Raw genomic sequence first — 14,127 nt, 5'->3', positions numbered from 1 at the left:
TAAAAACTGTTAGCTTGTTCAGAAAATCTGAAATTTATTAAAAAGTTCTAGTAAACACTGGCTTGGAAATCACCCATCTTCTATAGTCCGATGTCCTCCTCGTTGATTCCTTTTCTCATGTCATTAAACCCGCCGAGAAATCGAGAGAGTACAAATCATGGCCTGGCATACAGGAGAAGACCCCCAGCAGAGGTGCACTCATGCTGGGTTTTGCCAGATGAAGGGGCATGTAAATTGACTGCGACATGTCAACGTTTTTTTGCTTTCTTTCTTATATATTTTTGAAATCGATTTTCTGTAGATTTACCAGAAATTATTTGCGATAAAACACGATGCTACTTCGTGCTTTAAGTGCACTCCAACCGATGATCCTGGGGAATGGCAGGAGGCAGGGAGCAGGGGAACCCGGCACAATCAATCACATCACCACATCATGCCAGACCGGCGACCGAGCTGAGCGCCTTTTTGCCGTAAGTTGTAATGCTGCCTAATCCGGCGTAATAAACATTGTCAAACGCGTTCTTCGCTTGATGCGGGAGGGAAATCATTATTGACATCAGAGAACACACACACATCCGGATCCGCATCATCATCGTCGACAATTGAAATGCAATTGAAAGGAATCGCGGACAAATATTTGCACTTGGATTCAGCGATTGACAATGATGGCGAGTCCTTCGGAATACGAGTAGATGCAAATGAGGAGATATGGAAATATCCTGCAGGAGGCTATACTTCCAATAAAAAGACTGGGAGATGCTGGTAGATTTTTGTATCGGTTTAACGAGATACCTTAAATCATGATTCCGTCTTCTAAAAGTTATAAAATATTAGCTCATCCGATTTCTCAATCTCTCAAAAGTCTTATCCATAGCATACTTTTTGGCAGGGGGCGATAACTGCAAATAAAAGAATGGAAAAACTTGGCTAGCACGTGGCTGCTGCCTGCTGATGACCCCGCTCCCCTGTGGATTGCCTCTCTCGAGTTGATTATTAAACATATTTTTAATTGGCCACAGATAAATATTTGCACACCTTTAACCCTTTTTAATATGCCTAAGTGCTGCTCCACCTTCTGACCGCACTCTCGTCCTTTGCACTGAGTTTCTGAATTGCCCGCTCCCTTCTCTGGGGGAAACCCCCGCATTGCTGGAAATCAGCACAGACAGCCAAATGGAGCATGCAGAGGATAATTCGATTGTGTTCAATTTAATTTTGACAAGCTTCAATGAAGCCTAGAGCCGTCTTTGTTTCCCTGAATTTCCCTGCATTTCCCAACAGTTGATTTGATTTTGTTTTATGTTTTTCCCGCTAGCAGAGGGCCTAAGGAGAAGAAGAAGCATATAAAACATGCCCCCCTTTTCCGGCACACCCTCGCCCACGCCCACACCCCTGGCCACCCGCCCCTTTGCGATTCATTGCGACACAACAACTGAGAGTGGGGTAATGGGTGTGTGTGCGTGTGCGAGGGATGCTGGCTAGGGGTTTGCTTTAATGCCAAGTTTCTGCGGTCACTTTTGTGGCTCACAAAGCAGACCAAAATAGTTGGATTAGTTTTTGCGATAAAGTGTTCACTGACAATGCCTAACCAAGAATTTAAAAGGAAAAACTATACCTAATTCGCATAATTAAGTGTTATTTTTGTATGTCTCAACTTATTATAGGAATAATTATTTTCAAGTCTTTTTTATAATGTCAAAGAATTCCAAAAAATATTTTTTTAAATACAATAAAATAATTTATTGCAATTACTTACAAAAGAACACAACATTTTCTTTTAATTTTATTACAATATTTTAAAGAAACTAAATTAGTAAATTATCCAGTTACTAGTTCTGTATATATTTCAGATTCTTGGTTTGTTTCGAATTTGAAAATTGGATTGAGATGCCACGAACTCTATTATTTATTTATTGATGGCATACTAAATCTATTTGTAAATCTAATGTTTAAATTGTAATGAAATTTTAAACCTTGTTTATTTTATAAAATCTTAAAGCCCTCCCATGTTTAGTAAAAAATTAATTGCGTAACCGTAAAACTATTTAATGTTACATAATAAGCAAGAAAGGAAGCTACCTTCGGGAAGCCGATGATTGCATACCCTTATAACTTGAACTAACCCTTACTATGAAAGCTATAGGACATCATTTTTATACCCTTGCAGGGTATTATAATTTCAGTCAGAAGTTTGCAACGCAGTGAAGGAGACGTTTCCGACCCTATAAAGTATATATATTTTTGATCAGCATCAACAGGGGAATCATTCTAGATATGTCAGGAAGAAATTGATTTTTTGGCCATTTTTGCAAAATTTTATAAGGGGTTACATCAGTAAAATGTTTGATTTTGATAAAAAATTGAATTTTCAAAATTTTTAAATGAAGTATGCAGATTTATTAACTGTAGAAAATCTTGCACAGAACAGTTTTCCGATTTAAAATTAATGCTCTTATGGCCGAGTTATGATATTTTTAATTTAAAAAAAAAATCAAGAAGTTTTTTAATATAAAAAATCCGATTTTATAATACAAAATAATATTTTTCTAAGTCAAGGAATCATTTCCGACCCCATAAACCATATATATTCTTGATCAGCATTAACATGCGAATCTTTCTAGACATGTCCAGAAGAAATCGATTTTTTTGCCATTTTTGCGAAATTTGATAAGGGGTTACATCATTAAAATTTCCAAAAATGGCCAAAAATTTTGATCTCTTAAAATTTTAAATTTGGTATGCAGTTTTTTTTTAATTAATAAAAACTAACACAAAACTGCTTTCCGAATCGAAATTAATGCATTTTTGGCTTAGTTATGATATATTATAATGGTTACCTGCAAGGGTATAGCTTTCTTTCTTGTTGACTAATGAAAATAATAATAACCAGAAGGGTAGTCAAAAAACTGTGTAGAATTTAACTATAATATATATTACTTATGACTTAATTTAAGTTTTAAACGAAAATCAAATTTGCTAAGAATGATTAAGAAATCTATAATTTATTCGATTTGCCAAAATTTTACGAAACATTCTTTTGAAAAATCTGATGTAAGTAATACGAATAAAATCTTTAATATTCATGTAAGTTATATTGGCCATTGCTGGCCCATATTCCGAAAATATATGTTTATATAACTTGTTGCACAAACAAGCAAGACGTCCGCTCATATATATCCCGTGAGCAGCCTATTACATCAGAGAAATCTGTTTGGTCAACGAAGCCAAAACATTTGCCCAAAAAAAAAAAAAAAATCCAAACAAAAGGAAGCCAAATTAAAATAAACCAAGGGAAGCCCCGAACCCAATCCCTTGCCCGGGAATGGCGGGTCCGTGTCCATTTTTGCTGGCTCAGCAACTACATAGGTGCACCTGTGCATCGAGGAATCCTTTGCTTAGAGCAAACACACAGATACAAACGTACATAGATACGGAGACAGACAGACAGACAGACAGGCAGGCCGGCGTGTATTATATACGAGCCAAAACAAATCGAGCGACTTATCTCAGCTAAAACATCTCGCATTGACTTATGCACTGGAAAATGGAACAGTGGACGAGGCCAAACAGGCTGTCTTCCACTCCTCCACTCCAGCTCCAGCTTCAGATGCGGTTCCAACAGCTCCAACTTACCCCAGCAATGGCCAGCCAAACGAGACTGGAAGCTTGGCTATGTAGGAATTTCCGTGGTAGTTGCTCATAAATATTCACTCGCACACACACACACACAGTGGGCAAGTGGGCGGAGCCGACAACAGCATGAGGTGTATCTGTGTATCAGTCCGGGCATCTATGTGTTCGCTTGTGGCCGTGCCATTTTTTATGCGCTCCATGGCAATTCAAAAACGCCTACTTCAAGAGCTCTGCCAAACTGAGCCGAACTGAACAGCGACGACAGTAATTCCACCACCGAAACGAGAGACCCCCAGTAGCAGGGGGGAGAGCGGGTTTGCGAGGGGATTCGCAGCATATCTTTGTGCTCCTGCACAGTGGTCAACGTTTCATATCGTTGCACAGAGAGGCATTGTATATACTTGATCAGCATCACCAACCTAGTCGCTCTAGACATCGTCTGTCCTAATAAGGCAACATATTTTAGTTCTAAGATACTCAAGATCACATTTTATGCATGGTGACTGTAGCTACTAAAGAGCTTGGATATATTAAAATATGGTTCAAAGAATTGAATGTTCCCTATACTTATTTTGAGTATATTTAGTTGCTTAGTTCTGGATCACGGATTATGCGAATTGAGTCAGTTGCGGATTTACTATAAATTAGGTAAACTTGTTTAAAAGGACTCTCTTTTCTTTTTTATTTTATTTATTCAAGACTTATATACTTATTTTCATAAAAATACCATTCTTGGATAAACGTACAAGGATACTATCTAACTTAACTCCAGGTGATGTGGATAGCATTGACTGTTTATTTCAAATTACATATTTTTTTCTATTCTTCTAGAAAAAAGTTAACCTTTAGTTTAGTTTCGTGAGATGTTTTAGATATAGTGCATATTTTAGGGTATTATAGATAAAGATCACTGTTAAAAACTGAAGCTGTATGAATTTAATGAACATAATTATTATTAATTATTATTATTAGACATCAATTTACGGAATTCTCTTGATACTTAAATAAGTACATATTTTTATATAATTACAATTTTTGTTTTGTTTAAATCCTTAAGAGCTATTTACTTCAAAGCTTTTAACCACTACAATGCACTTCTAAAGTAATATGAAACCCCAACTATTTGTTCCACTGTGCAGTGCAGCGGTGTGCGAAGCTTTCCTCGGCTTGAGGTTTGTTGTTCTACGCGAGAGAGCTGCTGCCGGCAAGCGACAGCAACAACAAACACCAGCACGAACGGGTGCTGGGCTCTCTCGACAAGTGCCTTCCAAGTGCCAACTTCCAGCAGGAGCCCCGAGCCCCCAGAGAAAAAAAGCCATCAGCGAATGGCGTTCGAGCTTGGGCTTTTTGTTGTTGTGTTGGTCGGTTTTTTGCGGCATGTGGCTTTGCCTGTGTGGGTGAGTGTCGGGGCGATGCGCGCGCCGCAGCCATTCTGCCAGGAGCTTCGGCCACCCTCAGGCCATCCATCCAGTCATCCAGTCAATAAGTGCGCCAGCAGCAGAGCCGGATCCGGAGTTCAGTCGCCACCGTTAACTCTTTGAAATTGGACGCAGCGAGCGGCGAATACGCGTTCGTGGCCACAGTGAGCGAGAAGGGAAGATATAGAGCGAAAGCAAGCCTATTGATAATGCCCTAGAGAAAGTGCGGAAAGTGATCTGAAAAATTAATTGCATTCGCAATAAAGCTGACAAATAGAGCTGGAAAAATAGTTGATAACAGGAAAACTATCCAAAACACTAAAACAAATCGAAAGCCGAATAATCTAAACCAAAACTTGGGCTTGCAAAGCTTCCTATAAAAATAATCTAACAATAAATATAATCACAATAATAAAATATATAAAATACAAAATAAATAATAAAATCCATTAGCGGATTACTTAGTAATGATCCGTAATTCCTATAAATAACTCACGTCAAGTTCCATCTGAAATTTAATTTAATTTAAAAGAAGAAAACTATAACTTGGTCTTTGGAAGACAGGTAATCAACGGAAAGAAACTCAGTGACCGCGGCCCTTGACTTTCGATCTCCCATCAACGGCGATAACCCATTCACCACCTTGCATGTGAGACCCGTAACCGACCCTTTCCGGTCCTGGTCCTGGTCGATCCAATGAAAATGGAAGATCCCACCATTAACGACACGTACGTGCAGGAGTTTGATCTGCACCATTTGGAGGTGGGCGGAGCCCCTGGTAGCGGAACCACCAACGGCGGACCCTCGGTGGCCCCCATTGGTCACGTGAAACGTGAGGATCACAGTCCGCCGCAGCCGGTGGCAGTCAAGTGGACAACGATCCACGGGGAGCCCACCAATCCGGACGACGGACCGGAAGCATTGCCCCTATCCGGGCCAGAGCCCGCCGGAGCCGTGGAGGTCTCACCGTCGCCGCACATCAAGCTGCGCTCCTTCTCGGGCCACCAGTGGCACATGGACGAGCGACGGCTGCAGCCGCTCTCTCCGCCGCCAGAGCAGTATGGACCGCTGCCCGGACAAGCTATTCTGGTTAACACATCCTCTGGAGCAGCAGGAGCGCCAGGTGTACCAGGCGGGGTGCCCTCCACGCCGCCGGAGACGCCACCTGTCGTGGGCTCGCCCACGGGCAGCAGCAGCTGTCCGGCCCAGACCTATGCCCACCACTACGCCCGGACACCGGGTGGCCCTGCATCCGCTGCTGTTGCCGCCTCTGCCGCGGCCGCTGCATCCGGAGCGGCGGCAGTAAGCGCCGGACTGAGTCACGACATGATGTGGCTGACGAACTCCATTCGGGCAGAGCAGCAGCCCCTGGATCTGCGTCCGCTGGCCTATCCCGGCTCACAGGAGGAGGCGGAGGAGTGGGATCGGCAGCGGGACTACGCTCTGCAAGCGGCCGCGGCCCATCATCACCACCATGGACAGCCGCTGATGCAGGCGCAGCATCATCCGCACGGCCACGGCGGTCACCCACATCCGCATCTGCAGCAGGCCAAGTACCCGCACCACCACCACCACCATTTCCACAACCTGGACCTGACACCCATCAACATGCACTCGCACTCGAACTCCTACGGCGGTGCGCTCGGATCGGGATCGGTGACGCCCACTTGCCTGCCGCAGGTGCCGAGCAATGGGAGCGGCAGTAGCAGCGGGGGCGGTGGCGGAGGAGGAGGCAGTGGAGGTCCTGGCAGCGTCAGCGGCGGATCCTGTGTGATCACCCGGGCAGCCCTCCAACCATGCCGCCCGCTCTCTGCAAGCTCCACAAGATCCTCAAACAACATGTCGCCCCGAACGTGCTCCGGGGCCTACAGCACTGCCACCCTGGAGGACTGCATCAACGACGACATGCTGACCACACTGACGGTACGAGAACTAAACAAGCGACTCCACGGCTGCCCTCGGGAGGAGGTGGTGCGTTTGAAGCAGAAGCGGCGCACATTGAAGAACCGTGGCTACGCCCAGAACTGCCGCTCCAAGCGACTGCACCAGCGCCATGAACTGGAAAAGGCCAACAGGCAGCTTAACCAGGACCTGCATCGCCTGAAGGTGGAGTACTCGCGGGTGTGCCAGGAGCGGGACGCTCTCATGCAGCGTCTGCAGCGCGTGGGCGGAAACGGAGGTGGGGGCACAGGTGCCGGAGACAACCAAAACTCGCCGGAGTTCTACCTCTGACGCCAGCTGGCGGCGGCCAGCGGCAACGGCTCCTCCACATCCGCATCCGCGTCTACATCGCAACACCACCAGCTCCATATCCAGCACCGGGGTCCACAGTGGAACCCCCAGCAGATGGTCAACTGAGCGAAAAGCGTTCCGGGTGTAAGGTATTTCCCCAAAGAGGTTATTTCTGGAGCCCATTTGGGGCTCTAGGGGTTCATCAGACTATAAATAATTTTTAAGTAAATTTTCGGAGAACACTTTGAAAATCATTTGCTGAAAGGTTTTAGTTTCCAACAATAAAAGCACATATAATTAAGTATATTCCAAAAATTAATTAATATTATTTTAAAGTTAGTCATACGTTCAGTAATATTTTATATTTCTTTTTTTGTCCATTTTTGCATTCCCATTACCACCATTGTTGATATTTATTAAATCAATTTTAGAACATTAAGAAAATATTTGAATTTTAAATTCACCCAACGAACTTCATCCTATAATTCCACGAAATTTCTCTCATTTGTTTTGGAGCACAGTTATTCGTAATCAATATTTTTTCCTAATTAATAGTTTTCAGGGAATTATTTAGAGAAATATTTAAAGCATTTAAATTCCCTTTAATTTTGATTGTGACAATAAATTTCAATTGAATTTGCGTTCGTGCACTTTGAAAGTGATCGCCAGAGATTGATGATGATATATTGAACTATTGCTGATTATCAGTCTGACTAAGGCAAAAATCGATTATAAATAAAATTAATTCGAACGTGTATGTATAAAGAACAAACATTGTATAAAGCAGAGAAACAAAAACAAATCAAGAGAATCAAACTTGCAGCTTCTGATTAACGATCGCTACATTATTACAAATTACGAGTTAGTAACACACGCTTATTTGTTGATTAGTTCTAGACTTAGTTTCTCTTCTAGTTTTAAGCGGAAGGCACGAAGGAGCGAAAAATAATAATATCATAGAAGCAATAGTTGTACGCAGAGTTGTTCTTAGAGGCCGTGTTTCCGTTTCCGTTTAAGCCCGATTCCACTCCTCCGTAAGCAATAAAATTACTAAAACTAAAGGTTGTAATTATGTTTAAATACTGCAGAAGCAAACGAGCAAATGATGTTGTATAAAGAGAAGCTGAGCAAAACTCTACTGAAGTAAACTAAACAAACAACAAGTCCTATACAATGTAATAAGCACTTTAAAAGAACGATAATGGCATATGTAAATACACCCAACCACACATACAAAATAAGAAAATGCTACAAATTTAAATTCTTTAAACTTTAAGGAACTTGCAAAAATATTTAAATCTCGTTTTGTAAAATCAAAAGAGCGGATCCGAACAGAGAAGACAACAAATTTAAGATAATTAATAACTAATAACAATTGTGAGTAGTTGATAAGTGTGCATAAAACAATTTAGTAATAAATAAATCTAAAATTAAAGTAAAATGATGGATTTGTATTTATTTATTTAAAATTATTTTAATTAGGTTTCATTTTACAACAAATTAAGCAAATGGAATATGTTTGTCTATATTCCATTTGCTTAATTTGTTGTAAAATGATTGTTAAGATTATTATGCTGACAAAGGTGGGTATCGTTTGATCAATCTTAAAAATTATTATGCAGGCGATGAAGTAAAAAATCTATGGCTAGTCCAAAGATTTATGCCAACCAAAAATGTCTTTATAAAGCAGCAGTCATCTTTTTCTAATCTGTAAGAGTAAAATATTCTTGATTAGTATCCCAAAGACGAGACTGACATGACTAAATCGACTCGTCTGGAAACGATTATCAAAAATATTTATACTTTATGAGGATGGATACTTGCCTCCTTTTATCTATAACATAGATTCTTAGTTACAAAAACAATATTATACAGTCTTTCGATCTGGGCAGTTCAGACTTGTATGTAAGTTATGTTTCTGCAAAAGAAAGATAAAGATACTGTTGCAAAAGATTATTCAGGTATATTTTAAATTAAATTACTAGTCTGCACATTAATTGATAGGAAATATCTTCTTCAGAATCAATGAAATCAAATACCTTGCAATGACTCGAGGACAGAATATTCTTTTGTCCGGCATTTCTTTTATTTGAGGCATAATTTCTGGAAAATTAGAAAAGCCATTCAAAAATGTATAAGTTTTTTACGATTTTAACTTGTTTTAAGTCCATGTCGATTTCCAACTGTCTGCCTTAATATTTCAAATAATTCACAGTCTTAAAAATTAATATTTAGTTTTTTAAGCCAAGAAGACTATCAAAAGTAAGTGTCCGCTTTCAGCATAGATTTGAGAGCAGGATCCGACTTCTCCCTTTCGATTTCGAAGAAGTGCCCATGGGTGTGTGGTCTGGCGGCATGGATAAATCGGCTTCCAACTGAGACGGACCACCGCCAGCAACAGTTAAGAAACCCAAATAAACACTGCAAAGCCTCTGAGGAGCAGAGCAGCAGAATGTCAACAAACATTGGTCGCGTAATGGCGCATGCAGGAGCAGAAAGAGGCGTTGCAGCCGCGGCATTGGGTTACAATCATCAACATGGAGATCAACAACAGCATCAGAGGCAAGATCCAGGCGGCGTAATTCGGTAAAGTGTCGATTCAACTGGGATCCACATCTCCAAACGAACCCTCGCGGCTTGTAAATGTTCATTAATAAAAATTTAAGTCCCTCAGTGTTTGTTTATTTTGATTGCATTTCTGATTTGATTTGGCGCGGCTGCGGCTGCGGCGGTCTTTTCAGATTCTGGTCTTGAATTTATTATTTTTATTTTGATTATATATGAATTTCCTGCCCTACCAAGAACTCGAACCCCGTCCACCCACTCCCTTCTCCTCCCCCAAGACGATATTGGTCTTCTTTGGGGTTTATGTAATGGGACACAGCCACTCGATCGACCGACGGATTGCGCAAGAAGTTTTGTCGAATTCTGAATTTATGTGCTTTGTCCAAGCCGACGATGATGATCGCCCATCAAGTGGCCATTTTTATTCGACTTTTTTCAGTTTTTTATTTATTTATTTTCTAGCTTCATTCTCGGCCAGCAGGAAGTGTCAAATTTCCACTGATTTCGGCATATGCAAAACCATGGAAAAAATACTATAGACGAAATTTGAATCTACCAAAGCAAATCGTTTTAATGCAACATTTAAATTTCTTTGATAAATAAAATCACAACAATAACTATGATATTAACCATTTTATAAGAATCAAGAATGTTTTTCTTGTATTTTAAATTGTAGAATTTTTTACTTAAACTGTAACAAAGCCGAAATAATCTTGTCTTTTGGCTGACAACCAATCCGATAGCAATACCAACTCAGAATCCTATTTCCCCCGGTGAAATCTGCTACATTTCGGGACTTTCCTTCAAGTGCAGATTAAACAATAATTATGAAATTCTGATGCAAATCGCTGGCGACCGAAAGTCTCCTTTCTTCTTGCCCCTTCGCCCTTTTCATTATTGATTCGAGAGTTTTCTGAGCCGCAGGCCAGACACGAGTGAAACACTGGCAGCTTGAGTGGATGTCAAGAGTGGATAAGCCGGCCAGGAGAGATTCCAGGGGGGGAAGTGCTGAGTGCCCGGCATTTTGTCAAATGAAATTTATAGACACGGCAATGACAATCGGTAAATTGTCATGGCCATGGGGCTGGAGTTCATCTCGGCATAATCAGTGCTTAGGGGCAGGACCCGTACTACCCGTGGACCACGGTCAGAGCCCAACCCAACCGTACCCAAAGCGAAGCCTTCTCGGACAACTGGGATGATTGTCAACATTATTATGGCCCACACACACACACCGTTTGATTATGCTGCGCATTCGGTCGGGCACTCTTTTTATGCCTGCACTGCGACGTGTGACGGCTTCGATGAGGAATGCACTTAAAAAAACACTGTATGGGGAACTTTGCAAGATATTCAAGAAACATTAATTTAGATAAAAGGATAATATAAGATCTCCTATATAAAAATGGGAAAATTAATACTTAATATTTTTTAGAGCACCTTTTATATGATTTTTTTTTAAATTTTATGATTATTTTTCTACATTTTTTCTAGTGCAGCGATGTGATTTCGGATAGAGAAAGGGAATCTCTTTTTGGCCCGTCTGGATTGCGGGGTGGTGCGTTTTTTATGATGCTCCTCAAGTGGATGCGGACGAGGATAAAGATGGGTTTGGGAATGGGTATGGGGATGAGGATGAAGATGAGCCGGCGTCGAGCGACACGCTTAAGTGGCTCGCATGTGCCCCCGCCTCCGCTTCCGTCTCCGCTGGCTTGTCTTAATTCAATCGATAGTTCACACATGTAATCGCACGGACGGATGATTGGGGGGCTTCTTCCTGCATTTTACTTTTACTCTGGTTCCCCGGTTCTTTGTCACCTCTTTTTGCATGCCAAACACGTAGCGTTGACATTGAAGATAGAGGAGGAGGAGGAGGGGCTGCGAATTGTTCCTGTTTTCCGATCTGACTTTAACCTTAAATCGTTAACACATTAGCTTTTTCCCAGTTGCCGCGTCATTCCGCCGCCACTCATTAGCGTAATGAAGAGCAAAGAGCCAAGTCCCAAGTCCTGTTCGAAGCTCATTAGTTGTCGCTTTGTTTGGTCGTGGAAAGTTTTTCACAAAATATGCTCATAAATCTCGATTTGGCAGCACTGAAAAGGGGATATTTATCGCGTCAAAGGACCCAAGTGCCAAAAAGTTTTTGACCAAAAGCTTATCAATCATTGATGTGTGGCTGGGAATGGGTTTCGTTGAGATAGTAAAACTTGAAGGCTAATATTGTGAACGTATGTTCATTATACATATAAAAATCGAATAAACGCTAAGTTATATTACCTTTTAAACCATGTTTTATCTGACTAATAAACAAAGTGATTGTATAATAATAGTCCCACAAAGTAGTCCTTGATAGATATGGGAAATAAAAGACAATATTAATATCAAAAAATAAATATATTAAAGATAAGAAATTCGTTTAAAATGTAATAGTTTTGCTTCCCTAAATTCTAAAGCTCAACAAAGAAGATTAATCTCAGTTTCATTAGGATCTTAAAAACTAAATAAAAATCAGCTTGATGCAAATTTGTTTATTCCTTATTTATCACCTAAAATTTAAAGAAACAATAGTAGTTCTGGCACCACCTCTCCTCACAGGACTCTACCCATTTCTAATCTGTGGGCTGGCATCTTGTACAAGTCTAAAACTTCCTTAGTTCCTTCCCCCCAAAAAAATAAGCGACTTTCCTTACAACCAGTCCAGTCCATTGTCTTCCCTTTTTTATTGATGGGCCGACCGCCCTTGCTGTTTTTTACGACTTCACCCCGGCCTCTTTTAGTGAACGGTCAGAGACAGTCCAGTTCAGCTCAGAACAGAGTTCTTTCCCCCGCACATTTCAAGTCCTGACCAGAGACATCCTTACATCCTTTGCCCGTGCAGCTCAATCGGGCATCCCCGAGGCGATTTTCATACTTGGACATCCGTTTGCAATGTATCTTTATCGTTTTATACCGCTTCCGTGGCCAGTCGCTCGGTGCGGCGTCGCATAATTTCCGTAATGACCAATGATATAAATGGAACTCATTTGCCAGACCCCGCCAGTGCCCTCGTCCTGTGTCCTTCGTTTTACTCTGAATTGATGCGCCACCGTAAATCGCTTTGCACCCTCCTCCACGAGGAATTCCGAGACCGTCTTTGACTCCTTTAACGTTTGTAATAATAAATTAAATCACATTTCGGTTTTTTTTTCGCTTATTTTCATACACTTTCTGAGGGTAACGTTGCTTTTTATATAATAAATTAAAATTTATTGAAGAATTTGCTATGATCTCACAAAAAAAAACGTCTACTTATCATCAGCTATTTCTTTATCGTGGAATTAAAAATATATATTAAGACATTTATTAAAATACCAAATATTATTAATATAAGTAAACCAAAGTATATTCTGGATTCTTATTTTCATAATTAACACCAGTTTTTTCCGCATTTCCCTTACAGAAACTGCCCAAAAAGAAGGGTATTTTAGTCTTCGACAAATCTGGGTTCCTTTCAAGGCGCTCGGTGTGCGTCCATGTGTGTGTGGGCCATGGCATGATGTCTCTTCGGTTCATTGGCTGTGGCCCATAAAAAGCTAAAGGAGGAAGGAAGCCGTAGCATAAAGCATATGAAGACATTTGCCTTTGGCCTCAACTCCGGGCCCATTGCAAATTGGTTGAATTTGATTTTGGTCCGAGAAACGAGCACTTTTGCCCCATTCTGTGGTGTCCGCGGGATGGATCGATGGGCAACGGACACGGGAAAGGGGCTGGGAGATGGGTGAATCTATTCTGGGGCAACCTTCGGCAACAACAGTCGCTTTGGCTGAAGGTTGAACCACCGTCGCTGCCGAAGCCCCAATCCAAATCCGAGAAGCAAGAACCAGGTAGCGGTGGCGACACAGGTGCATCCAAATTGTTTTTGTTTCTTTCATTTCTTTATTTCTTTCTGGCATTTCATTTTGGTGTATTATATTTTATTTCGTATTATTGTTTTTTTCAACACTCGGAGCTGGGTGTTTTCTTTCCGCCGATTCGGCAGATTTCTTCTGTTGTTCTTTTTTTTTGTAGAGTGGCTTATGTAAAAAGAGGCAAACAAAATGCAACGGCAAAAAGCTAGATGAGTAATGAGAACACTTGCATATAGCCCAAGATCGGATATGCATATGTTTACTTAGGCTTTTGGGCAGGGTTATATATAATGTCAAAGAGCTTCCTGGAATCTCATGTGGAATGTGGCCGGGATAAGCCGGCTTTCGTTGATAAGAATGTCTCATAATTAGAGCTGAATCCTAAAGATAAA

General features: G+C 41.1%; 1 protein-coding gene and 1 long non-coding RNA gene across 2 annotated transcripts; one reads left to right on the top strand and one right to left on the bottom strand.

Moving 5' to 3' along the window:
• Positions 1-218: 218 nt before the first annotated feature.
• Positions 219-1,228, bottom strand: LOC138929671 (uncharacterized). Its single transcript, XR_011445905.1, has 3 exons — positions 1,036-1,228; positions 880-965; positions 219-813 (listed from the first exon to the last, which is right to left on the bottom strand). It is a non-coding gene; the product is annotated as an uncharacterized lncRNA (long non-coding RNA).
• A 3,880-nt stretch (positions 1,229-5,108) lies between these two features.
• tj (traffic jam) lies at positions 5,109-8,724 on the top strand. Its single transcript, XM_017178444.3, has one exon. The coding sequence runs from the start codon at positions 5,748-5,750 to the stop codon at positions 7,281-7,283; it is 1,536 nt and encodes a 511-aa protein (XP_017033933.1). The 5' UTR covers positions 5,109-5,747; the 3' UTR covers positions 7,284-8,724.
• Positions 8,725-14,127: the final 5,403 nt, after the last annotated feature.

Source organism: Drosophila kikkawai, chromosome 2L (genome assembly GCF_030179895.1).
Source record: "Drosophila kikkawai strain 14028-0561.14 chromosome 2L, DkikHiC1v2, whole genome shotgun sequence".
NCBI classification, from domain to species: Eukaryota; Metazoa; Arthropoda; class Insecta; order Diptera; family Drosophilidae; genus Drosophila; species Drosophila kikkawai.
Note: the sequence above shows the minus strand (reverse complement) of the source record. Positions and strands in the feature narration are given on the sequence as shown.